This window comes from Lepus europaeus, chromosome 9, assembly GCF_033115175.1.
Source record: "Lepus europaeus isolate LE1 chromosome 9, mLepTim1.pri, whole genome shotgun sequence".
Classification (NCBI taxonomy): domain Eukaryota; kingdom Metazoa; phylum Chordata; class Mammalia; order Lagomorpha; family Leporidae; genus Lepus; species Lepus europaeus.
Window position 1 is genome coordinate 19,759,608 of NC_084835.1, and position 25,943 is coordinate 19,785,550.

The 25,943-nt window shown below is 52.8% G+C and overlaps 2 protein-coding genes across 3 annotated transcripts; both read right to left on the reverse strand.

The window, feature by feature from the left end:
- Positions 1-213: 213 nt before the first annotated feature.
- SLC25A38 (solute carrier family 25 member 38) lies at positions 214-15,113 on the reverse strand. 2 transcript variants are annotated; one of them, XM_062200666.1, is made up of 7 exons: positions 14,809-15,113; positions 8,314-8,435; positions 7,635-7,719; positions 6,143-6,322; positions 5,722-5,890; positions 3,394-3,560; positions 214-887 (listed from the first exon to the last, which is right to left on the reverse strand). In XM_062200666.1, the coding sequence occupies exons 1-7, from the start codon at positions 14,875-14,877 to the stop codon at positions 765-767; spliced, it is 915 nt and encodes a 304-aa protein (XP_062056650.1). In that variant the 5' UTR covers positions 14,878-15,113; the 3' UTR covers positions 214-764. The 2 variants fall into 2 exon arrangements, with proteins under 2 accessions (XP_062056650.1, XP_062056651.1); XM_062200667.1 differs by lacking the exon at positions 3,394-3,560 and having other exon boundaries at positions 799-887.
- Positions 15,114-22,727: 7,614 nt separating this feature from the next.
- Positions 22,728-23,946, reverse strand: CCR8 (C-C motif chemokine receptor 8). The gene has a single exon (XM_062200126.1). It carries the CDS (start codon positions 23,944-23,946, stop codon positions 22,882-22,884), a length of 1,065 nt encoding a protein of 354 aa, XP_062056110.1. The 3' UTR covers positions 22,728-22,881.
- Positions 23,947-25,943: the final 1,997 nt, after the last annotated feature.

A 25,943-nucleotide genomic window follows, 5' to 3' on the forward strand; every position in this document is an offset into this window, starting at 1 on the left:
ACGTTTCCAGGGGGGCAGCTGCTCCAGCCAGCCTGCCTCCCACCTCTACTCGCCTTCTGGCCCTCCTGCGCTGGGGGCCTGGGGGCTGGGATGGGATCAGGACCCTGCCCTACCCTCTCCCACAGCTCTACCCAAACTCTTATTTTGAAGAGGGCATTTTAAACAAAAACAGCAACTGTAAACTTATAAATCATTAAGTAACTTAAAACATGTATTTACGTATATACACACATATATAAATGCATGTGTCTGTACATATACACAACGCTTTAGTTGCAGGAAAATGTTAGAACTTAGCATGGAAACAGTGCAGGGGCAAGATCAGGAACATTTTATTTGGACATTAAGAAGTAGGGAAGCCACTGTCTCCATTCTCCAGAGCTTCTGAGAAGTGGCTGGGGAGCCAGTTAAGCAATGCCGTCCGCTCTTCCTCACCCTGACACCGCCTCTGACAGCCGGCACGGGTGCCTCTGGCACAGCAGGAGGCCCCCAGCTTCTCTGGCGCTGATTCCTCACCAGAGAACACATCCACGGAGCACATCCGACAGAGCTCCCTCCGGAAACGCCTCTGCACGACGCCCCAGGGGGACGCCTCGGTGGTGGTCGGGCCCATCTGTTCTCTCCTTGAACAGGGTGGCTGAAGGCCACAACTTTTCTGCCCGCCTTCCAGGTAGGCCTTCGTCTGACTGCAGGGTAGTGGGATGCAGCAGCCCTTGGAAGAAAGCGACCAGGGCACAGGTTCCACCCTTGCCCACCCTCCTCCGTCAGGACTTGAGGCCCATCTTGGCCATCATCTCTTCATAGACTGTCCACGCCATCGCAGCCATCAGAGTCCTGCGGAGAGCCCGGGGGACGCTGCCTTGGAAGAAGCCACGCAGCCCGTAGTCCTACGATGAAAATAAACATCAGTGCTCCAGAAGCAAAGTAGCGTTACGATGAATACCCACCTGCATGAGAGTGAGGGTCTCTGTGCCAACTCGTTTTTGAGTCTTGGTTTCTTTTTTTTTTGACAGGCAGAGTGGACAGTGAGAGAGAGAGACAGAGAGAAAGGTCTTCCTTTTTGCCGTTGGTTCACCCTCCAATGGCCGCTGCGGCCAGCGCATCGTGCTGATCCGAAGCCAGGAGCCAGGTGCTTCTCCTGGTCTCCCATGGGGAGCAGGGCCCAAGCACTTGGGCCATCCTCCACTGCACTCCCTGGCCACAGCAGAGAGCTGGCCTGGAAGAGGGGCAACCGGGACAGAATCCGGCGCCCCGAATGGGACTAGAACCCGGTGTGCCTGCGCCGCAAGGTGGAGGATTAGCCTGTTAAGCTACGGCGCAGGCCTGAGTCTAAACTTTATATCAAATCTATGAATAAAGGGACCAAGGAGATAACCAGTGAACTTACAGGGTTTGGTTTGGTTTTTGCCGAGTTGCCAGGCTCTACCTTTTTAGGCCTGCTCTTATCTAGGGCAGTTTCTTAGCTGAAAATTTTCACACAAGGTTGCTGTGTTCAGCTGCACAGTTTATACATTGTAGAGAAGCACTAACAGAGTCCAAGTTCAGACACAGGTGTGTTTCCCAAGCAGTGGGCCTGGCCCTGGCCTGAAAGAAAAGCTGTCTGGCCCTCTGGGCATATGTCTATCAAGCGAGCGCACCTCTCTGTGAGTCCCCGTTTGTTCTTGGTGGGCTTATCTTTTTAGGAATTAAAGACATAGCACCTCTTCCTCTTTGCTGAGATCTGGATTGGCAACTTCACAGACACCAAAGAGTACAGTATTATAAACTTTATGGGGGCTGGCGCTGTGGCATAGTAGGCTAAGCCTCTGCCTGTGGCACTGGCATCTCATATGAGCGCCGGATTGTGTGCTGGCTGCTCCTCTCCTGATACAGCTCTGTTTATGGCCTGGGAAAGCAGCAGAAGATGGCCTGAGTGTCTGGGCCCTTACATCCACGTGGGAGACCTGTAAGAAGCTCCTGGCTCCTGGCTTTGGATCAGCCCAGCTCTAGCTGTTGCAGCCAACTGGGGAATGAACCAGCAGATCGAAGACCTCTCTCTGTCTCTCCCTCTCTGTAATTCTACCTCTCAAATTAAAAAAAAAAAAAAAAAAAAAAACCTGTATGATTTTACATTGAGAAAAGAAAGCAGGCAACCCAAATAGTGTGAAGAACATCAGAGTCACAAATTCACACCAACCTTTAACAAGAATATCTGGCTTGTGATAACAGTATTAAGATGCCACTCCAGACACTTTATACCTACTTTCCTGTTTATCTGCGAGCATACCTTTAATCCATTTGTATTAGAGCACATTGCTAGAACCGAACAGTGTGTGGGTTCATCTGTTTCTTTTTCTGACTATATTTTGTCCTTGGTCCTTAAATTAGGGTACTATGTTGGGGCCAGCGCTGTGGCATAGCGGGTAAAGCCTTCACCTGCAGTGCCGACATCCCATATGGGTGCCGGTTCGAGTCCCAGCTACTCCACTTCCAATCCAGCTCTCTGCTATGGCCTGGGAAAGCAATAGAAGATGGTCCAAGTTCTTGGGCCCCTGCACCCATGTGGGAGACCCAGAAGCAGCTCCAGGCTCCTGGCTTTGGATCAGTCTAGCTCTAGCTGGGAGTGAACCAGCAGTTGGAAGACCTCTCTTTCTCTCTCTCTCTCTGCCTCTCCTCTCTGTGTAACTTTCAAATAGATAAATCTTAAAAAAAAAAGAAAAAGAGTACTGTGTCCACTAGGATTTACTGATTCATTAGGTCTGAGGTGGAGTCCATGCTAATGTTTGAATATGGCTTGCTTCCCACAAACTCACACAGTGGTGCAAATCCTAAAGTCATGGCTAATGGAACGAAGAGGGGGAAACATCACTGACCATGGTGGTTAAGGTAAAGCTCCCGACTGAATCCTGCTGGCTTTATAAACAGAGGGGGAGAAACAGAGAGACATCTGCGCCCTCCCTATCTCTTGCTGTGCGATGCTCTCCTCTGCTCTGGGAGTGTAAGAAGGCTATCACTACTTGAGGTCCCTACACTGCACCCCTCCGGAACCATCCGCCACAACAAACCTTTTCTCTGGTACACTAGCCTGCCTCGGGTATTCTGTTCGAGCAAGGAAAAGCAGACGAATGCAGTCTGGTGAGCCGCGCGCTGATGCACAGGACACGCTAATGAAGTGCCCTTCCCCTCAAAAACAACATAGTGTCTGTGGTTCTTAACCTTCACAAAACAAAACAAACAGCTATGGTGCTAGGGTCTCGCCCTTCAAAGCTTCTGATATAATTGGCCTAGGTGTTGTGCTGGGAATGAAGATTTTTAAATGTTCTCCGGTGACTCTAATGGGGATGGAGAACAAGAGCTACTGCTCTGGAGGTGGGTCCTTAACCCCAAGAACCCATACCGATCCTACGGTCTTACTTTGAAAATGAGGGTCACCGCTTGGCCAATCCACTGGAACTTCGCCGGGGAGAGCTGCATGTGGGTTTTGATAACGTCTGCAGGTTGAGTCACCAGAGAGGCCAGAATACCAGCAACTACCCCGCAGCCAAAGTTTACAGCAGGAGCAAGGGCTGCGTCCAACTGGTCTGAAACAGAGCGAAGGGAATGTGAAGCTATAAACCTCAAACTCCTCATCCAGCAGTCATCACAGGTTCCCACTCATTCTTCCCAGAAGCCAGAAAGGTCTAGATTCAAAAAAGGCTAACAACATTTAAAAATGTTTTAAATATACTTTTTTCCAAAAAAAGATTTTGTTTGTTTATTTGAAAGGCTGAGCAACAGAGAGAGACAGAGATCTTCTGTCCCAATTCATTCCCCAAATGGGTACAACAGCCAGGGGTAGGCCAGGCTGAAGCCAGGAGCCAGTCGTCTCCCATACAGCTATCAGGGGCCAGGTCTTTGGGCCGTCTTCTGCTGCCTTCCCAGGTGTATTAGCAGGAAGCTGGATCAGAAGCAGAGCAACCAGGACTCGAAGCAGCACTCCCCTATGTGATGCCAGTGCCACCCATCCCAAGAATTAAAATTTAAAAAATACAGCATGGGGGCCAGCATTGTGGTGTAGCAGGTTAAGCTGCTGCCTGCAGCGCCGGCATCCCACATGGGCACTGGTTCGAGTCCCAGCTGCTCCATCTCTATCCAGATCTCTGCTAAAGTGCCTGGAAAAGCAGCAGAGGACAGCTCACGTAGGCGACCCGGATGAAGCTCCTGGCTCCTGGCTTCCGCTTGGCCCAGCCCTGGCCGTTGGAGCCATTTGGGGAGTGAACCAGCAGATGGAAGACCTCTCTCTCCTTCTCCCTCTCCCTCTCTCTGTAACTCTTGCCTCTCAAATAAATCTTTAAAAAAAAAAAAAGTGGATTGACTGATGGAGTTAGGAAAGCATGCTGCTCTGGTTTAGACACTAATCTGAGCTCCTCCCAGAAGTCCACGTGTTAAAGGCTTGGCCTCCAGGGGAGGCCACTGGGAAGCAGTGGAAACTTTAGGTGGGAGGTCCTAGATCATGGCAGGGGTGCTCTTAGCAGGGACTGCTTTGGCCCAGTCTCTCTCTGCTTCCCAGCTCGCCATGCCATCCTTCCTCTGCACTCATGCCCTGCCACAGGCCAAACCAACGGGGCCACCAATCTTGGACTCGAAACTCCAAAACTGAGCTGAATAACCCTTTTCTTTTACAAAGTCAGCTGCCGCAGGTATTTCACTGTAGCGACAAATATAAACCCTTTTACACCCACGATCACAACAAGCAGCTCAGGAGAGGATGATTAACGATGCTGAAACATCTGAGGCAAAGAAAGGACTCCGAGCTCTCTCTCACAAAGATACTTAGGAGTGAGAAGAGGAAAACTCACGGGCAGACACTACCTTCTCCAAGTGCCAGAGTTAACTGCAAACCCAACGTCATCACATCCACAATTCACTCGAAAATTATACCCTGTACTATTGTGACGTTTTCATAAATTGCGTCAGGATGGACTAGGAAGTTCAAAATGCACATCCATGCTTCCTTACTGCCTTAATTCTCTGTTGTGTGCCGAGGCTCTGTAGGGTCACACGCCAGGTGCCCAGGGAGAAGCAGCCCCAGTGCGGCTGGCCAGCACAGCGATGGCGGCCAGCACGCCTGCTCTCCTAACTGCGTGACCCGATCCCACTTCCTTGCTTACATCATCCACGGACACCTTGCTGAGTGCAGTCATTCTGCAGAACGTCTCCCTAGCGACACCGCTCTGCTTGGGAGGATGGTCACTGCCCATGCACGGGCCTGCCCGTGTCCAGCCCAGCAGGAGCTTCCTGGTGGAAAGGAGGCGAAACAGTGCTTTCCTTCAGGTGCCTAATTTGCTTGACAAAAACCCCATCAGGTGTTCCTTGAAAAATACAGGCTCCCAGATTATATCCCATAGCTTTTGTTGTAGGAGGCCTTGGACAGGGCCCAGCGACCCCTAGAAGAAAACTGGGAAGCACTTTGCAGGGCCTCTGCCAAGCATGCTTCACCCCCCCCTCCCTGCCCCGGTTGCATACGTACTCGTCCCCTTGGTAGGACTGAACCTCCAAGGGCAGGGACCAGGTCAGGCAGGTCCACCTCCGCAGCCCAGCACCCAGCCCAGTTCCCGACACAATCCTGGTAGGGCTCAGCTCCTAACACTCTGCTAAGAATCTGGAGCTGCTAACGAAAACAAATTGTTTCATATCCCACAGAAAACGGTGAGGAGCTGCCATCTCGGGGCTCTCTCCCCCCGCGCCTTCCCCGGCCCATACCGTGGGGCACTAGGCCTTTGGTCTGGTTGTAAAACATCAGGTAGATTCCTGAGAAGGGCGCGTCACGCAGGAGCGTCGCCGTCAGGCCGCTGAAGAGGCCCCGGTGCCCCTCGCTGCGGTAGATGCTCCTCAGGGCGGCATAGATGCTCTCGTAGCCGTACCTCCCGCTCTGCAAGGGAGCACACAACCAGTGACTGCCTGGCACCTGAGGACCGACCAAGCAGACCCGAGGCCATGTGGCTCTGCCAGGGCACGGTGTCACACGCTGCTGTTCACACGTGGCCTGGCCTCCCTACACAAATGGAGACTGGCCACATCCACTCCATGTTAATTACAAAGCGGCACTGACATCCATGGGCAGGACCTCTGGTGGCTCTGTTTACCGCTCCTGACCCCCAGTCCCTGAGAGCAGGCGACTCACCTCGTAGCGTGTCTTGATCACGGTGATGGGGGACATGCAGACCCCCGCAATGGAGCGAGAGCCCACACCGAGGATGACCGACTCCAGGGCAGTAGGGGGATGGCCCCGCAAGAAATACTGCTTCAGAGAGTAGAAAGTACCGAAGTAGATTCCCATGCCAGGGACACATCTCACGATGGACTGTGGAAGAAGGAAATCAAAGACCCCACACTGTAAGGTTCTCTCTTAGCTGGGCTCTCCTCAAAGACCCCACACGCGCGCACTGGAAACTGACCACACAAGACAACCAGCTTTTCTATTTTCTTATTTTTTCCTTTACATTCCAGCCTACCAGTTCCTCTGTTCAGTTCTTTAATACAGTACATAATACAGACTGTGAACTAAGATCACACTACGGTGTTGCAGAGTTCTAGAATAGTTCAGTTCTGTCTGACCTTGGCCACAGGCAGCATGGGCACCAACTGTGTACTTGGGCCCAGCTCTGCTGCAGCTCCCTTCCTAAACTCATCTTTTTTGTTTTATTTATTCATTTGAGAGGCAGAGTTACAGACAGAGAGAGGGAAAGACACACAGAGAGGTCTTCCATCTGCTGGTTCACTCCCCAAATGGCTGCCAACAGCCAAGGCTGGGCCAGACTGAAGCCAGGAACCAGGAGCTTCTTCCAGGTCTTCCACATGGGTGCAGACGCCCAAGCATTTGGGCCATGCTCTGAGTTTTCCCAGACCATTAGCAGGGATCTAGATCAGAAGTAGAACAGCCAGGACTCAAACCATCACTCATATGGGATGCCAGCATCCCAGCTGGCAGCTTTACCAGCTACGCCACAGCGTTGGCCCCGCTACAGACTTTATAAAGTTTTATTTCATTTTATTTTCATACAGAGAGAGAGAGAGAGAGAGAGAGAGAGAGAGAGAGAGAGAGGAGTTGTGGCGCAGCAAGTTAAGCCACCACCTAGGATGCCCACATCCCCTATCAGAATGTCTGGTTAAGGCCCGGTTGCTCCATGCTTCCAATCTAGTTTTCTGCTAATATGCCTGGGAGGCAGTGGACGATGCCAGAGTGGGGTGGCCAAGATATCCAACATGAGGATGGCCCAAATGCTTGGGCCCTGCACCCGCATGGGAGACCAGGAGGAAGCACCTGGCTCTTGGCTTCGGATTGGCGCAGCGCGCCGGCTGTAGCAGCCATTTGGAGGATGAACCAACGGAAGGAAGATCTTTCTCTCTTTCCCTCACTGTCTCACTCTGCCTGTAAAAAGAAAAAAGATTTCCAACATGCTACTCAGAATGGCACATAACTTAAAACTTATGAATTGTTTCTGGAATTTTCCATTTAATATTTTTGGACCACCGTTGGCCACAGGTAACTGAAAACAGAAAAGGTAGGAACTACTGTACTCCCAGCACTCCCTACTCATGTATCCTTAGGAGCTGCGGAGGTGGATGTGGGGGAGAGGGTGTGGCAGGAGACCCCAGACCCAGAGGTGGCTTACAGGGGACATCCCTTTCCAAAGGCCCAGAAGGCTCTCCGTGCGAACCACCTTCAGGAACACAGCCAGCATCCCAACACGTCTGGACCTGAGGGCAAAGTGGAGACAGAGACAATCACTTAGACAACCTTCCCATGAAGGAACTGCCCGCTCAAAGACCCTCTGTGCAGCCTCTCCCATAGAACACCGAAGAATCTCTACAATGCATCTGGAATTATTGTGACTGCCTATGCACTCAAGCTTTGGCATACCCATGTTTACCTGTTCACCAACACCGCAAGCCATTAGATAACCTCCCAATTTATAAACACCTTGTATGCGTCCCACAGTGGTGAGCTCAACATGGAGACACAAAACAGACACTCAGCACGACACTGTTTTCAGAAACCACCCACTAATCGCACCAGGCAGTACAACATCACAAGCCAGCACAATAAACTGCAAATGTCACCAAGGCAGGTCCCACAGAGCTGCTCAGGTAGGGACCCCACTTCACGACCAAGAAATGTCAAACACATTCGCAGAAAAGAGTGCACGCAAAGCACACCAAGGTTGGGCAAGGCTTGTGTTTCTCTCTGAGCATCCAACAGGGAGGAGTGGATCTAGCATAGCAAAGACGCTCCAGGATCTGAGAAGGGACTGGACCCAGTTCCTCCGTGAAATGGCAGGCGGCAGGCCTTACCCATGGCCGGGGGGCTGGAGTGTCTGCAGGCGCGTTTTAAGGAGATCCAGAGGTTGGAAGAGCAGGGTGGAGCAGGTCCCACTGATGGAGCCACAGAGGAAAGCTTTGAACACCGGATGCAGCTGCAGGACAAGAGAACAAAGAGTCAGCCCCTGTGCCTGGGCAGGCCTCACCTTTCTCTACGCCGGTCAGCCTCTGTGCCTGGGCAGGCCTCGCCCTTCTCCACGCCGGTCAGCCCCTGTGCCTGGGCAGGCCTCGCCCTTCTCCACGCCGGTCAGCCCCTGTGCCTGGGCAGGCCTTGCCTTTCTCCACGCCGGTCAGCCCCTGTGCCTGGGCAGGCCTCGCCCTTCTCCACGAAGGTCAGCCCCTGTGCCTGGGCAGGCCTCGCCCTTCTCCACGCCGGTCAGCCCCTGTGCCTGGGCAGGCCTCGCCCTTCTCCATGCCGGTCAGCCCCTGTGCCTGGGCAGGCCTCGCCTTTCTCCACGCCGGGACCAGCGGCTTCCTTTACAGGGGTCTCTCAGAGCTCACCCGAGAAGGGCAGAGTGTAGCTGGAAGTTAACAAGACTGAAACGCTGTTGCCGACACAGCACAGCGCCCTGCAGAGCTGTCGCTCTCGCCTTACTCCTGCTGAGCAGCGAGTCTTATTTCCACGCTACTGCCTATACTTTCCTGTCTGTCCCGACTCAAGAAGTTACCGATCATCTCTTTATCTTAGCAAAAGTAAAATGAATTGAGCATAATGTTTTAACCCTGAACTGCTGTTCTCCGGGGTCCTGTGGCTGTAGGACCCGCAGACACCTGCAGAGCCATACCAAATGAAACCTTCAGCTCAGCCACTCCAAAACATGCAAGCATACTTCCTGTCTAAATCTATGAGTCTCCTTGGTTTCAAACTCTCCCCTTCTCTTATCCCACCCACCTCACTGGAGCTAAGCAGACGACGGATGGTTCTAAAGACAAGGAGCCACTCCCAGTTGCCGCCTCTCCATCAGCCTGTGCGCTGTCACACCACCAGACGAGCAGAATGCTTCCAAGACTAACATATCTCCCTAAAGCCTGTTCCAGACCATCAGCTCCCAGCCCCGGGTTATCACAACAGGAGAGGCGCCTGGAACTCAGCAGAATTACAAATGACAGTGAAAAGACATTTTAAAAACACCCAGCTGGGGGCAGGGGACAGCAAGCACTCGGCCTGGTGCCTTAGACCCAGCTGGGACATGTGCATCTCGTATCAGAGTGTCTGCCTTTGTGTCCCGACTCCACTCCTAATTCCAGCTTCCTGCTGGTGCACACACTGGGAAGCATTCGTGACGGCTCAAGCTGTTAGGTCCTTGCCACATGGGAGACGTGGACCGAGTTCAGAACTGACTTCGGTCTGGCCAAGCCCCTGCTGTTGCACACAAGCAGATCGGAGAGCTCTGTCTCTTAGTCACTCTGCCTTTCGAATTCAAAACAGAAACAACAACAAAAACACACAAGCAAATCCAAGAAGGAAGAGAAGCCCTTGTCTCTAAAGATGACACTTGGCAAATTCCATCCAAAAAGATCCTCTCTCTTCCTTCATTAAACACATCCGCACTATTACCTTTTCATAAATGACATACTAAAGCCCCAAAATACAATTACAATGAAAGTTAAGTTTTTTGTTACACTCATCACATAATTTCCTACTCAGAACTGAAATCTTTGTCATCTGTGATGTTTGTTTCACAGAAAAATCATTACAAATTTTGCCAAATGGGAAAGTCTGGGAGAGGGCTAAGTAAATTCGGGTAAGTCCCTACTGAGCTGACCTCCATGTTTCAATAGTTCCTGAAGCCTCAAAGGCAACTGGAGAAAACAGGAGAGCCAGGCCACGGTGCGTAGGTCTGCACCAGCGGCCAAAGCCCCTGCCCGAGGTGCCCCGCAACAGGTGTGCAAAGCGATAGCCCCAGGAGTTCTGTGTCGCTCAGCCTCGTCCTAGCATCGGCGCTTTGACACGTGCTAGGCATCGCCTTGCCATCGGCATCTCCTGTGCCGGGGCACCGGCTCCACAGCCTGCACCTCTCCAGCCCAGTGCGACCCCATCTCCACTTCCTCCGTGTCAGCCACCCTCACGGCCCAAACCCCCTCCTGACAGTGGTCCGGGAGGGAGGGCTCACCAGCCTGCATGCCCGGGACCCCTTTCCTGTCCCCGGCCATATCTTACTTGGTTTCCCTGGAGCATCTGACACAGCTGCTGGCCTCTCAAAGGTGTGTCCGTTTCTCGCTGCTGCTTTCCAGTCTGCCTCCCCCTCGGCCGGCAGCTCCTCTTATCTCCCCTGCCTGCAGCCCTCAGCGCCACCTCTGCACACACGCAGGGAACGCCCATCTCCGGACCCCACTATCCCAGTGCCGCCCTCTTCTCCCCTCCAGCGGCCCACAGGCACCTCCATCCCAACATGTTCCAGACGGACACCCAGGTAACAGTCTCCCCACACGTGCCTCTCCCCCGGTCCACACTGGGACACTCCAGGCACCCAGACCAAAACCCCGGATACACAAGATTCACTCTGCCTGCTGCCCCAAGGCCAAGTCCTGCTGATGGAGCCCTCAGGCCTCCCCTCTGAGCCTGACAACCTGAACAGCGGAGATTCTCTAAGGAACGCGTTTATTCTGGACTGCGTAGATGGTTTCCACATCCGGGATAAGTGTGCTGTAAGGACTCACAGGTACGTCTGAGACTGTTGCAAGGAAGCTTTTAGACAACAGGGAGAAGCCCACGAAAGCTGTTCTGAAACAAAACTCACTGATGGGGGAAGATCACTGCGGGAGCTGCCAGTTACTGACTGGAGGTTCTGGTGCTACCGGCAACATCCCAGCACCTGGCTGTTGCTAGGGCGATGTCTTCCTAGAAAGAATGCTGCAAAGTCACTTCCACGGCTGTGGCCAGCACTGGCAGTCTCCTAGGACAGTTCTTCTTAGCAGGGAAATGCGGCTCCTGGCTTCCGACTGGCGCAGCTCTGGCCACTGTGGCCATCTGGGGACTGAACCAGTGCATGGAAGACCTCTCTCTCTCTCTCTCTGCCTCTGCCTCTCTGTAACTCTGCCTTTCAAATAAATAAATAAATTTTTTAAAAAAGAAAAGATTTATTCAGTCATTTATTTGAAAGGCAGATTTACAGAAAGGAGGGGAGAGAGGGAGAGGGAGAGGGAGAGGGAGGGAGAGAGAGAGAGAGAGAGAGAGAGAGATGAGAGATGTGTTCTATCTGCAGTTCACTCCCCAGAAGGCCACAACAGCTGGGGCTGGGCCAGGCTGAAGCCAGGAACTCCATCTGGGTCTCCCCCGTGGCTGGCAAGGATCCGAGTCCTGGAGCCACCTTCCAGGGCCTTCGCAGGCACAGCCGCAGGGAGCTGGATCAGAAACGCAGCAGCTGGGACTCCAGGCAGCACAGGTATCGACTTACTCCGCTGCACCACAGCATCGGCACGAAGCCTCCCAAGTCACAGAGGTGAAGCCAGCGGCCAGGACTCAACACCCGCGCTGTCCTCACCATGGCCCCGAGTCCAACATGAAAATCCAGGGCGCTTCTCAGCGGCTCGGCGGAATTCCGCCGCGGCCCACCCTCCCTCCTGGAAGGGCTCTCTCCACTTAGCTGCTCCGGAGAACAGCGTGCCGGCGTTCCTCTCCTCACCTAGATGGAGGCGCTCCCTTCTTTCCCAGAAACCCCCCCCCCACACACACTCTGCGGCCTCCATTTCCATCCCTCCAGCTCCACTGCAACCTCTCGCTGGAGCTTCAGACCCCTGAGCCACTGATGTTCCCCAGGCATCTCAGGGACCTTCCCAAAGCTCAACTCATCTCTCTCCTCTGCTCCCAACTCACTCCTCCAGGGAGCCTGGGCCCAGAGCTTGCCCAGGTGCCCAAGCCAGGCGCCCAGTGCCCACACATGCTCCTTCTGCCTCCCGCCCAGCTCCCTGAGGCACCCCTTCAGGGCATCCTGGCTCAGGGCCCTGCCATCCCTGGCCTTGGCGACTGTCAGCACCTCACACCTCACTGCTACGCCCCTCTCTCCGCTCTCAAGTCTGCAGCCAGAGCCATCTCCAAAAACTCCGAATCTGACCACACTGCTGCTGGGTGCAAAGGTCCTCCATGAGAAACTCGACATAACGCACAATTTGCATTTACCAAGATAAAGGAAAAAAAAGACGAAATTAAAATACAGTGATAATTCTATCAGAAACCATAGCAACACATAAACGTCTCATTAACAGCTCTTTTATTAAAATTAAATCAATAGCCCTTAGTTGCCTCACAGTCCTCTTGGGATGCCCATGCGGCTCCTTCTTCCCCTCTGCCCCACGCTCTCCTCCTCCTCACACTCTCCTCAGCCATAATGGCGGTTTCTCTGCCTTCCTCTCACCTCTGACAGGTTGCAGATCTGCCCTAGCCCCTCTGTAGCTGCCTACCTCTAAGTCCTGGGACCAGGCTCAGGGCTCCTCCCTGGAGCTGCTGCAGCAACACCTGTGCCCATCTCCACGACAACTCGGGCCCACGACAGGCCCAATCACAACTCTTGTCTTGTTCATGGTGGTCGCTCAAGAACTGACCTGCTGCACGGTAGGCATTCAACACTGACAGGTGAATGAAGGAATCTGGTCCTCTCTCCCTTGAGCCAACAACCCGGCCCCAGCCCCCGGCCCCCCCCCCCCCCCAGTTCAGGGACAGGTCCCCACAAGGCTGTGGGGATGCCTGTAGTGACAGCTGCTGAACAGTTTGCCAGTGCTGCACGGAGCTTGTTTGAAAGCCACTGTCCTTCACACCCCAGGGGCCACAACGGTCTAATCACAACACAGTGATTATTGGCCCAGTAAATATTTGTCCAATAACTGAATCAAGCCCGTAACTTTTTTGATCATAGCAGATGCTGAATATGAATACTAGCAACACAGACTAACCTCCAGTAGTTAAAACAGCAGTAAGAAAAGGCGAGCCTGAACGGTCCTAAGATAAGGGATGGTACATCCTTATTATTCAAGGTAAATAAGACGAGTAATCCAGTATTTTGGGGGTAAGAAATGGGAGGGCAAAACCAAACAATAAAATACACAAACCCAAAGAGAATAAGTAGCCCTTAAATAGTTATGCAAACTGGTTCCAGAAGCAATTCTTACTCTTAAAAAAAAAAAAAAATCCTCACTATAATTCAGATCTGGAGGCAAAGGCTAGAAAGACCCAGAAAGAGAAAAAGTTAAGCAAGCTGTTAAAAACAATGCACTGTGGCGCAGTAGATTAAGCCTCCCACTGCAGTGCTGGGGTCTCATGTGGGCACCAGTTTGAGTCCCGGCTGCTCCATGGCACAAGTCCCTGGGCCTCTGCACCCACATGGGAGACCTAGAGGAGGCTCCTGGGTTCAGCCTGGTCCAGCCCCAGTGGTTGCAGCCATTTGGAAAGTGAATCAGCAGATGGAAGATCTCCATATATTTCTGCCTTTCAAATAAATATTTTTAAAAAGGTTTAAAAGCAAGATTTACTAGTCAGAGACCTCCAGCCAGAGTGGCAGGGAAGGAGGCTCCAAGAGAAGCAAAACCCGGGCAGGCGCGGCTGCTCACTAGTCTAATCCTCCACCTGCGGCGCCGGCACCATTTTGGGGAAGAAAAAAAAGAAAAACTTGACATTCAGTTACAAGGTGAGGACAAAACCCATCAAAAGACCTGATTTGCAGTCCTTTATCCTGTCTGGCTCAGCTCATAAAACAAAGAGCCACAGAAGGGTGGGACACCTAATTTCCTTCACAATAAAATGGGAGCTCAGAGGGAGTCGCCACTCCCTTGCTATTCTCACAAGATTGCCCAATAAATCTTAAAAAAAAAAAAAAAAGTCGATGTAGAACTGCAGCTGGCGCGTTTTTATGCATCTTTTTAAACTCCAATTTTCCGCGCTCCCCTCCAGCTGTGGCTCCCACCGGAGGGCCCTGCCCGCCCGGTCCGGGATCCGGCCGCAGCCCGCCTGGCACCTGCCACCTGCCAACATCTACGCTTCACCCCGCCCCGGCCCCGCCCCGCCTCCGCCTCCACCAATGGCAGCCCGGCGGCCCGACCACAGCAGCCAATCCGGACGCGGAGGGGCGTGGCTTCGCCCCGCGGACCGCTTCTCGCCAAAGCCAGCCAGGAGCCGGGGACCCGGGGACCCGGGAGGTGCCCACCTCTCTGCCGGGCTCGCTCCAGCACCACCGGCTTCTCAGACTCGGCGCTCTCCCTGGGCCTTGCGCAGGTCCAAAGACTCGCCCAGGCGCCCACCCAGCTGTCGCTCTCTCCGAGCGACGCCCGGTGGCGCACCCACCTGGTTGGGGGCCACCCAGCCCCCGCAGGGCCACCGCCCCCCAGGCCAGACGGCAGCCTCGCCGCGGGGCCTCCGCCTGCTCGCTCGTCCATCCCCCCGCTCCCCGCCCCAGACACCCTCCATCTCCCCCGCCACCGCCCCAAGGGTCACGGGGTTCCTCGCCCCGAGCCGGCGGTCCCGACTCGCCCCCTTACCATGAGCGTTTCCACCGTGTCGCCCACATCCTGGGACGGCAGCAGCGCCGGGCGCGACTTCTGAATCATTGGCCGGGAGGCCCGCGAGTGCTCTGGGCCCAGGGTGGCGCCGGTGGGCTCCCGGGCCCGGCCCTGGCGACCCCGGCGGAAGAGGCACGAGGACGGCGGAGCCCGGGCGCCGCGCTCACGCCCAGCCCAGCACGAGGATGCTGCCGCGGACAGACCGCCGCCGCTCTTCACTCACTAGCTCCGCAGGCGCCGCGGGCCCGCCCTGCTGCCCATGCCGCCAGCCGCCAGCCGCCAGCCGCCAGCCGCCAGCCGCCAGCCGCCAGCCGCCAGCCGCCAGCCGCCGCACCCGGGCACCGGGGAAGGCCGCAGGAACTACTTAGAGGGCTTCGCTTCCGCTTCCGGGGCGCCCCTCCCTCTCCCAGAGAGCGTGGGCTCGTCAGTGCCACCTCGTGGGGGTGCCCAGAACTGCAGGGTCCGCTCCTCGTGTCCCCAGCCTCTGCCGACTGCGGGGTGGAAGCTGGAACCCAGTGCGGGCCTCGCAAAGCTCATGGAAGATGCATTTCTGCTAGACAGCGCTGCTCTGGATGATTAGGAATCTGGTATGCGCCTCTTCTGGACTCTGCAGCCTTGTGGGTCGCCCAGCCGCCTCGCAAGGCTGTGCCACCTGGTTGAGTCCTGGCTGCTCCACTTCCTATCCAGCTCTCTCCTAGTGGCCTGGGAAGAGCAGCGGAATATGGTCCAAGTGTTTGGGCCCCTGCCACTCACGTGAGAGACCTGGCAGAAGCTCCTGGCTCCTGGCTCCTGGCTTCAGCTTGGCCCAGCCCTGGCCATTGCAGCCATGTGGGGAGTGAACCAGCAGATGGAAGACCTCTCTGTACCTCTGGCTTTCAGATAGATACATAATCTTTAAAAAATAATAATCTGAGTGGGCTTCATCCAATCAGTCGAAAAGCCTTAAGGACAAAACAAGTGTTCCAGAGGAAGGGATTCCACCTCAAGACAGCAGCAGCTGGCCAGGGGCTTCCCGGTGGACCCCCTGCTCCATAGATAACATTACACATAGGACACACACACACACACACACACGTAACCCTGGCAGATAACACCTTACTTCCCTCCTTGGAAGCGCAGAGTACATGAGCTGTTGTGCCTTGCTCTTGGCTGTGAGTCCTTGAGGCCCCACGGGAGGCTGGGTAGCACTGTGCAAAGCAAGTGGACTCTGGAACCAGGTAGCAGTTCTGACATTTGATCCTGGCTTTGCCACCCGCTAGCTGTGTGTCGCCCAGCTTCCTTATCTGTCAGCTTAGAGATAACATTATCTACCTCCCAAGGTTATCCTGATGATCTAATGACATAATGCATATAGAAGTGTTCTGTAAAGACTTAATCAAATATAAAGAATTATTCTTTTGGGAGGGACTCAGTAATTATCTGTGGCCTGAGTTAAATATTAGCAGGCCCCTTGGTCAGCTCTCTCTAAATTATAGGTGGCCAGAAATAGTTCATTGTCATTTCATGTAGAATATGATTGTGTTGAGGGCTGGCACCATGGCTCACTAGGCTAATCCTCCACCTGTGGCGCCGGCACTCCAGGTTCTAGTCCCAGTTGGGGTGCCAGTTCTGTCCCGGTTGCTCCTCTTCCAGTCCAGCTCTCTGCTGTGGCCAAGGAAGGCAGGGGAGGATGGCCCAAGTGCTTGGGCCCTGCACCTGCATGGGAGACCAGGAGGAAGCACCTGGCTCCTGGCTTCGGATTGGCACAGTGCACCAGCCATAGCTGCCATTTGGGGGGTGAACCAATGGAAGGAAGACCTTTCTCTCTGTCTCTCTCTCACACTGTCTAACCCTGCCTGTCAAAAAAAATATATTTGTGTTGCAACAACATAGATCATCTCCAAATTTGCTATTTTGTCCTGGATGAAGAAGGAATGATAGAAACACTTGGATTGCTCTGCTTACAAACCCAAAGCAGCTGTTCCTTCTAGGAGCAAACCTCAATTCCTCATCGTAAGACATGGAACCACCCCCCACCAGCCTACTCCTAACTTGAACCAGGCAAAGAAACCAACCTCTTGAAGGTGATGGCCCTTGTCCCTGTGAAGGCCACAGCAGCACTGCAGCACACCGTCATGGAAAAACCTGGCCTCTGCCGTGGTCCCCAGTGCACTGCTGTGGGGGATCCTGCAGGACCGGAGGAAGGAACAGTCCCTGCCTCAGGTTCTCCTCAGTGGTGTGTTTCCTCAGGTGGAAACCCTGTTTTTCTTTGCAGACAGGAAAACATAACTCAAGACCCATGTTCCCAGCCAGTCCACCTTGCAGGGGCCTGTTTCCACACCTATAAAATAGGACAAATATTATCTCCTGCTTAAGATATTCGGTGAACATTAACATTGCCCAAGCTCTCGGTGCAGGGTCTAACATAGCCCAGCCCCCACCCTTCTCACTTTTGACAGCCACTGCTAACTCACCGGCACCTGAGGACATCCACATTAACAAGGGAGAATTCCCTAACAGAAGCGGACTACGCCTTGAGTGGGTGCCTGGGGATGCCTCCCTGCCCAGGGAGCCAACACAGCCTGGCCTGGTCTGCTCTGCACGTCAGGAAGCGAGATGCTGCAGAAGGCACCCACACCCTCCCAACTGGCCTCTCACCCTGCTCCCTACTCCTTGGCCAAGCAGAAGCTCACCCATCTGAGCTGCCGCTTGGGATGGGCATCCATGCTGTACCCAGGCAGCCCCTCCAAGAGGCGCGCAGCCTGCAACAAACACACCCTTCTTCTCAGTCACCGTGGAAGATGACATACTCAAAGCCAAGTCTCTCTGTCGCTGTGATCCTGGAAAAGATGCCATGTCTCCTATCACTCGGACTAAAGAGAAGAGTCAGGCCAGTGAGAGGGACAGCACAGTGCAGTCTGGCCTCAGGCAGGTGCAGAGCTCCAGGGCGGACGCTTGACCAGACGAAGTCCTCAGGACAACCCACTGCCCTTAGCATCTTCTCTGGGCCTTCTAGAATGGCCCTGCACAACTGTCTGGAGGCCGGGAGAGCAGCTTCCGTGGAGGGAGAGAGATTTTCAGTGTGAGGGCCTGGGAGGAGAATGAACCACCCAGGAAATCGGGATACAGCTTTTTCTATGAACTGACTGAAGAACTCTCAAACTAATCCGAAATGCGCTGACTTCGGCGGATCAAGGAATAAGGGCCGGTGCTGTGGCTTAACAGGCTAATCCTCCGCCTTGCAGCGCCTGCACACCGGGTTCTAGTCCCGGGTGGGGCGCCTGATTCTATCCCGGTTGCCCCTCTTCCAGGCCAGCTCTCTGCTGTGGCCCGAGAGTGCAGTGGAGGATGGCCCAAGTGCTTGGGCCCTGCACCCGCATGGGAGACCAGGAGAAGCACCTGGCTCCTGGCTTCGAACCAGTGCAGTGCGCCAGCCGCGGCGGCCATTGGAGGGTAAACCAACAGTAAAGGAAGACCTTTCTCCCTGTCTCTCTCTCTCACTGTCCACTCTGCCTATCAAAAAAAAAAAAAAAAGGAATAAGCAGGAGATAAAACTCTTTTCTCTAAAAGGCACAATTGCAGCCCTTCCGCTAACCTCCACAGGTCTGGGATTTGCTTAAAGGAACTTTGTCTATACAGTATGACCTCCAAGAGAAATGGGAGGGTATCGGGGTCTTTATCAGCGGTCCAGAGTGAAGACTCCAATCTATAAAACCCAAATACTTACAAAATACCTGCAATATTTGCCAGAATCACAAAGCAGAATTCCCCGCGGCTGATGAGGTTTGTAAAATGGGGAGGTTTGCACTGGTCCCTCTTGTTGCTTACACGGGCCGTGTTCCAGTGTCGTCCGTTCTTTGCCATCCTTTCCCTTTCACCCGATCAGAAGATCTGCTCAAATTGACCACGAGAGGGAGCACGCGCCCTGCCCCAACAGGTCTCGGCTCCTGGCCTCGAATGTCAGTGGGATACCTGATGATACCCCTGGCGGTGAGGGAGGACACCGGGGTGAAGCCCTGCCCCTTCTCAACTCACACTGCAATCATTCAGTCTACACAGAAGACTGGGTGGGGCGAGCAGGTGCTAAGAGAGGCCAGGAGTGACTGCAGACAGGAGCAAGAGAGCCATGGACCAAGAATCGGGAGTTCCCGAGGCTCGCCCAGCCTGCCAGAAGCTCGCTGTGTCACCCCTCTAGGCCTCTGTTTCTTCACGGGTAGCCTTTGCGGACTGAACCAAGTGGCCCCCAGGTTCTTCTCTGGCTGATCATTCGCCTGTTCAGACCGCCTGTGTCCCGACTCTCAGCGTAATGTAGGCCCCACAGGAGACAGAGCCGACGGCCTGGAGGAAAAGGCACACGGAGTTTTGCAGATGGGTGCTGTACTATTTAGAGGCCCCCTCAGGTTGCGCACTCCTGATGCAGGGGTTTGAACATACCAGGAACAACTTCAGCAATCCTAGCAAGATCTGCTTCTTTAAGGAGCTACACAAAGCACTAGTGACCAGGAAGTCTTTTTTTTTTTTTTTTTTTTACAGAGTGGATAGTGAGAGAGAGAGAGAGAAAGGTCTTCCTTTTTGCCATTGGTTCACCCTCCAATGGCCGCTGCAGCCAGCGCATCTCGCTGATCCGAAGCCAGGAGCCAGGTGCTTCTCCTGGTCTCCCATGCGGGTGCAGGGCCCAAGCACTTGGGCCATCCTCCACTGCACTCCCAGGCCATAGCAGAGAGCTGGCCTGGAAGGGGGGCAACCGGGATAGAATCCGGCGCCCCACCCGGGACTAGAACCCTGTGTGCTGGCACTGCAAGGCGGAGGATTAGCCTGTTAAGCCACGGTGCCTGCAGACTAGGAAGTCTTGTTTGTGACCCACCCACACTCTCCTCCATGACCCAGCTCCAGCCAGCACTGGGGAGGGGACAGTCCTTCATATCCAACTAGAGAAGACTCCTGCTTGAGACTTGAAAGTCCAAAAAGGCAGTGGACTCTGCCTACCACAACCCCATTAGGACTCATTCATTCGAGAATTTATTGAGTAGAAGGGCCTGTGGCCATCGGGCAGATTCTAGTCTTAGGTTTCCACGTCTCTTCATGTGCCTGTGTGCCACACACAGTATACATTTTCAAAACTATTTGAAAAACTGTAGAAATGATCCAAGTGTAGAATACTAGATTTTTCCAAAGGGGGTTAATGTTTGACTCTGTCTGGTTCCTATGAGATTCTCTCAAATCAGTTCCTCGGACTTGAGATAACTGGGAGTTAGTTTCTCCAAGGATCACTCTCTTTCTGGTTTGCCCTAACCCTGAGAAATCGCCTAACCAAACCCAACCTCAAAGAGGACTTAGCAGCATCTGTCTTTGGAAGGTCCTGGGGTCCAACTTTAATTTGTTTCTCCTGTGAACCAATTAAAAATGTAACTCCTATTCTCAGATGCAGCCAAATATCTCCAGGAGAAAAAATAGACCCAAATGCTTAGCTTACCTCTTTGGAGTTACGTATTTTCCAAAATCTTACAATTATGCATTAGCTTTCAAGCAATTACAGACAAGCAGGTGTTCAGTTTTAATCCAGTTTTTCCCTTTTCTTCACTGGCAGGCTCGGTCTGACAGACCTAGGCAGACACTACCAAGGGTAGAAATGAGCGCTCGTATTTCTCACATATGAAGGAGTCTAGACTTGACAATATCTTTCCAAATGAAAGGAGCCAGACACAAGGCCACATATGGTAGGCTTCTGCTAATATGAAATCCATAGAGACAGAACGCAGTGTAGAGCTGACAGGTGTAGGGGAAAAGGAACAGGGAGTGGTCGCTTAATGATCTGAGCTTCCACTCGGGATGATGAGAGTTCTGGAACTCGACAGTGGTGAACCCACTAAACATCATGAATGGACTGAATGCTGCTGAAATGTCCACTTCAGAATGGTACGTGAGTATTACCGCAATTTTTTAAAAAGGAGTGTAGCAGCAGGAGCTTTCCAGGTTGGTCAAACAACTCAGTGAGAGCCTTGGATTGACATGTTATTGATAGGGCTGGATTTAATTCTACTGTATTGCTGTTTGTTTTCTGTTGGTTATACCTGCTTCTGGTTATTTTCCTGGCTTCTTTTGAATTAACCAAGTATTGTCCTAATTGTTTCCTTCTATTAGATTTTTAGTTATATGCTCTTATACTTTTTTTCACCAGTTACTCTGGAAATGACAACATTTATAGAGACAAGTTACGTATTGCAGTTACCCTTAACGTAGGATTTCGATGATCCTGGAGTAATGAAAAACTATATAAATGTTTGATTCTATTTATTCCTCCACTGAGCCTCTACTGCCTCTTGTGCTGTTGCTTCTTGTGTTTCCAACCAATGTGAATGGACTACACGTGCTAATTATAAGAAGATCATGAACTGGATATTAGAAATGCAGGCAGCAGCCCTCTTCGCTTTGGGTTTGAATGAACCAACTCTCCCCGAGCTTAGGCACTTCTCATAGACAACTATGGCGACACGCACAGGGACATAAATGACCCTGCAATATTTTGTAACGGTGGAGTTCTAAGTACGGGGTCATGGACTCCTGTGTCCTTACTGCAGCTCTGCCACAAGTTCAGGAGATGCCCAGAGCTCAGAGCGTGGTCTGGTTGAGAGTGCCAAGGGAGGAGTAGGAAGCATTTGGGGAGTTACTAGGGAGGCTACACAGCCAGTAGCAGTCAGCACTCCTGCTGGGAACCCTCCTGGACCAAACCTTTGGCTTGGACACAGACATCTCAATCCTCAGGCCAGTACGTGAGAAAGAGATCTCCAGAGCCCCAAATCACCTATTCTGAATGATAAGAGTCTGCCAAAGACCTAAGAAACACTTTCCATGTCTCAACACGCTCAGTGCTGTCAGTGTAAGAGATCACACCCAGAGGACAGAGGCCTTCAGCCCAGAGATGACAGCGAAGAGTTCGGTGAAAGTTCCACAAAGGCAGATGACAAGGGAATTGCTACATGGATTTCAGACTCTGGAAATTCAGAATGAAGAGAGTTCCTCTTTTGGTATGACTGACCACAAAGCAGGACTGAAAAAGGGACACGAAGTCACATCTTTTTGCATTAAAAAGACTACGGGGGTACAGGCGTATTGACACAGCAGTTAGAACACCACTTGGGATGCCCACATCCCATAGCAAAGGGCCTGGATTCCAGCTCCAGCAACATTCCTGATACCAGCTTCCTGCTGATGTGCACCCTAGGAGACAGCGGGGGAGGGCTCAAGCAGGTGGGTCCCTGCTACCCACATGGGAGACCTGAATCCAGTTCCTGGCTTCCGGCTTCAACCCGGCCAAGCCTTGGCTGTTGCAGACATTTGGGGAGTGAACCAGCATGTAGGATATCATAGAAAAGACAAATTACAGGGCAGTATCTCTCATGAACACAGATGCAAAAATCCTCAGAGAATAAAACTCTTTATTAAAATGACCATGACCCAAAGACAGAATAACTGTCTGAGGGGGTGAGTATGCCAGTTACCATGATCTAACCATTACCCATTGCACACAGGCATGGCCATACACTGAACACCAGAAATAAATGTGCAAGTGCTAGGTGTCAATTAAAAAGAAAAATATGTTTAAAAATTACTATGACCAAGAGGTCTTTTTATTTTTTTTTTTCAGGGAAAATATAGGTTGATTTAGAGTAGGAAATCAATGTAGTATACCAAATTAGCAGAATAACGGGGGGAAACTATAGCGTAATCCCAATATAAGGAAAAGGTATGTGATAAAATTTAAATTCATGTATGATAAAGACATTCAGAAAGTTAAGAACAGAATGTAACTTCTTTAAGATTATGATTTTAAAAGTACCCTACCACTAATATCTTACTTAACAGTAGACTACTGAAAATAGTGACACAGTTTTTGAAAGTTGAGATTGACCTGCAATAGTAGGAATTCACTGAATACCGTATGATATGTTTCAGATCCATAACCAAAGTTCTGGGAGTTTCTCTTCATGTGACCTTCAATTCCAATATAAGTCACTGTTGTCTCTTTAGAGAAGAGTGGTGACGAGAGCAGATACCTGCTTTGTGGGCCCCTCCTCACAAGATGTGGTCCACGGTGGAGGAACGCGAGGAAGACGGGGGGAAGGAAGATGACCTCTCGTAGCCCTGCCGGGACACGTTCCTGCCTATGTAGAAGACGACGTGGCTGCCGCTCTTCTGAAATATGTCGGAGAGGTATTTCTTGAACTTCTCTCCCATGAAGGCATAGATGACAGGGTTCACACAGCAGTGCGTGAAGGAAATGGCCTCCGTGACGTGGGTGGCGTAAATCAGCCGCTGGCTTATGACGCAGCCGTCCAGGACGTGCATGTTGTGCAGGGAGGTGAGGAAGAGGACCACGTTGAAGGGGACCCAGAAGAGCAGAGACGCAAGGACCACGATGAGCACCAGCTTGATGGCCTTGGTCTTGTGGTTGTGGCAACGTCTCAGCTGCTGTAGGATACGGACGTAGCAGAACATGAGGATGGCGAAAGGGATCAGCAGGCCCAAGACGTTCATTTCGAAGTGGGTGAAGACCTTCCACCTCAGAGTCTGCTGGTTGTAGGACAGGTAACACTGCAGAACGCCATCTTCAGGGACCACCTGATAAAACACCAGCAACGGGCTGGTGGCCACGATGGCGGTCAGCCACACGGCCAGGCTCAGAGCCATGCCCATCCTGGCCGTCCTCACTCTGAGGGCACACACAGCGTGGACGACGGCCAGGTACCTGTCCACGCTCATGACGGTGATGAAGAACATGCTGCTGAAGAAGCCGACGTAATAGAAGCCAGACACCAGCTTGCACATCAGAGCCCCGAACACCCACTGGTCCAGCTGATAGTGGGTCAGAAAGGGGAAGGAGAAGACGAACAGCAGGTCTGACAGGGCCAAGTTCAAGAGGTAGATGTCCGTGATGCTCTGCAGCTTCTTGTAGGCCACAAGCACCAGGATGACCAGACCGTTGCCCAGCAGGCCTGACACAAACAGGAGGCAGTAGAAGATGACAAGCAGCAACTTGCTGTCTCTCTGGGGAAGTTCTCCATCGCAGGGGCTCGAGAAGATATCAGGGTAATAGTAGTCAGTCACTGCTGTCACATTGGGCTCAAGGGTGTACTCCATCAAGACGAGGAGACCTGGTTATAGAAACCCAGGAGAGAGGGTCACTCCCCACAAACACTTCTGTTGCACTGGACATTTGGCCTGGCAGTTAAGGCGCTGCGTAGGATACCTGCATTCCACGTCAGAGCACCTGAGCCAGACTGCCAGCCCCAGCTCCTGGCTCCACCTTCCTGCTGATGCAGACCCTGGGAGGCCGCAGGGATGGCTCAGGTCACTCGCCCCTTGCCACCCATGTTGGGGACCTTGACTGAGTTCTCAGCTCCTGGCTTCTACTGGACTGGGCATTGTGTGTGTGTGTGTGTGTGTGTATCAGTGGGTGACAGCTCTGTCTCTCTCTTGGATAAATAAATAAAATATTTATTTATTTATTTATTTATTTGACAGGCAGAGTGGACAGTGAGAGAGAGACAGAGAGAAAGGTCTTCCTTTTGCCGTTGGTTCACCCTCCAATGGCCGCCGCGGTAGCGCGCTGCGGCCGGCGCACCGTGCTGTTCCGATGGCAGGAGCCAGGTGCTTATCCTGGTCTCCCATGGGGTGCAGAGCCCAAACACTTGGGCCATCCTCCACTGCACTCCCTGGCCACAGCAGAGAGCTGGCCTGGAAGAGGGGCAACCGGGACAGGATCGGTGCCCCGACCGGGACTAGAACCCGGTGTGCCGGCGCCGCAAGGCGGAGGATTAGCCTGTTGAGCCACGGCGCCGGCCTAAATAAAATATTTTTTAAAAATTTGAAACATTGGGAGCTGGTACTGTGGTGTAGCGGTTAAAGCCGCTGCCTGCAGTGCCGGCATCCCATGTGGGCACCTGTTTGAGTCCCAGTTTCTCCAATTCCGATCCAGCTCTCTGCTATGGCCTGGGAAAGCAGTAGAAGATGGCCCAGGTCCTTGGGCCCCTGCACCTTTGTGGGAGACCTGGAAGAAGCTCCTGGCTCCTGGCTTTGGATCAGTGCAGCTCCGGCTGTTGCGGCCATTTGAGGAGTGAACCAGCAGATGGAAGACCTCTCTGTCGCTCGCTTGCTCTGTCTCTCTGCCTCTCTGTAACTCTGCCTTTCAAATAAATAAATAAAACCTGCCAGCGCCGCAGCTCACTAGGCTAATCCTCCGCCTGCGGCACTAGCACCCCGGGTTCTAGTCGGATTCTGTCCCGGTTGCTCCTCCTCCAGTCCAGCTCTCTGCTGTGGCCCGGGAAGGCAGTGGAGGATGGCCCAAGTGCTTGGGCTCCTGCACCCGCATGGGAGACCAGGAGGAAGCACCTGGCTCCTGGCTTCGGATCGGCGCAGCGCGCTGGCCATAGTGACCATTTGGGGGGTGAACCAACGGCAAAAAGGAAGACCTTTCTCTCTGTCTCTCTCTCTCACTGTCTAACTCTGCCTGTCAATAAATAAATAAATAAATAAAATCTTTTTAAAAAAAATCTAAGACACTGGGAAATGCTGTGGAACACACTGTGCCTTCCTCACCTGCGGACACGGAAGCCATCACTCGCGGTGTGAGTCAGTTTGGACCCTGAGCCTTGCAGAGGTAACTAAAGTAAACTGAGTCATGGATATGGGTCCCCGATCCCTCCCCTTCTCTTCCTCAGTTTCTCCCTTTCCTTTTCATATGTATCCATAAAACTATGGACTACTGTTTTGTGTTCAGTTTTAATTTACATAAGCGATACAATATCCTGTTTCTCATTTTGTGCTCTGCTTGTTATTTTGGAGATGCCCTTGAATGCTACTTTTTTTTTTTTTTTTTTTGACAGGCAGAGTGGATAGTGAGAGAGAGACAGAGAGAAAGGTCTTCCTTTTTGCCATTGGTTCGCCCTCCAATGGCCGCTGCGGCTGGCACATCGCGCTGATCCGAAGCCAGGAGCCAGGTGCTTCTCCTGGTCTCCCATGCGGGTGCAGGGCCCAAGGACTTGGGCCATCCTCCACTGCCTTCCCGGGCCATAGCAGAGAGCTGGCCTGGAAGGGGGGCAACCGGGATAGAATCCGGCGCCCCACCCGGGACTAGA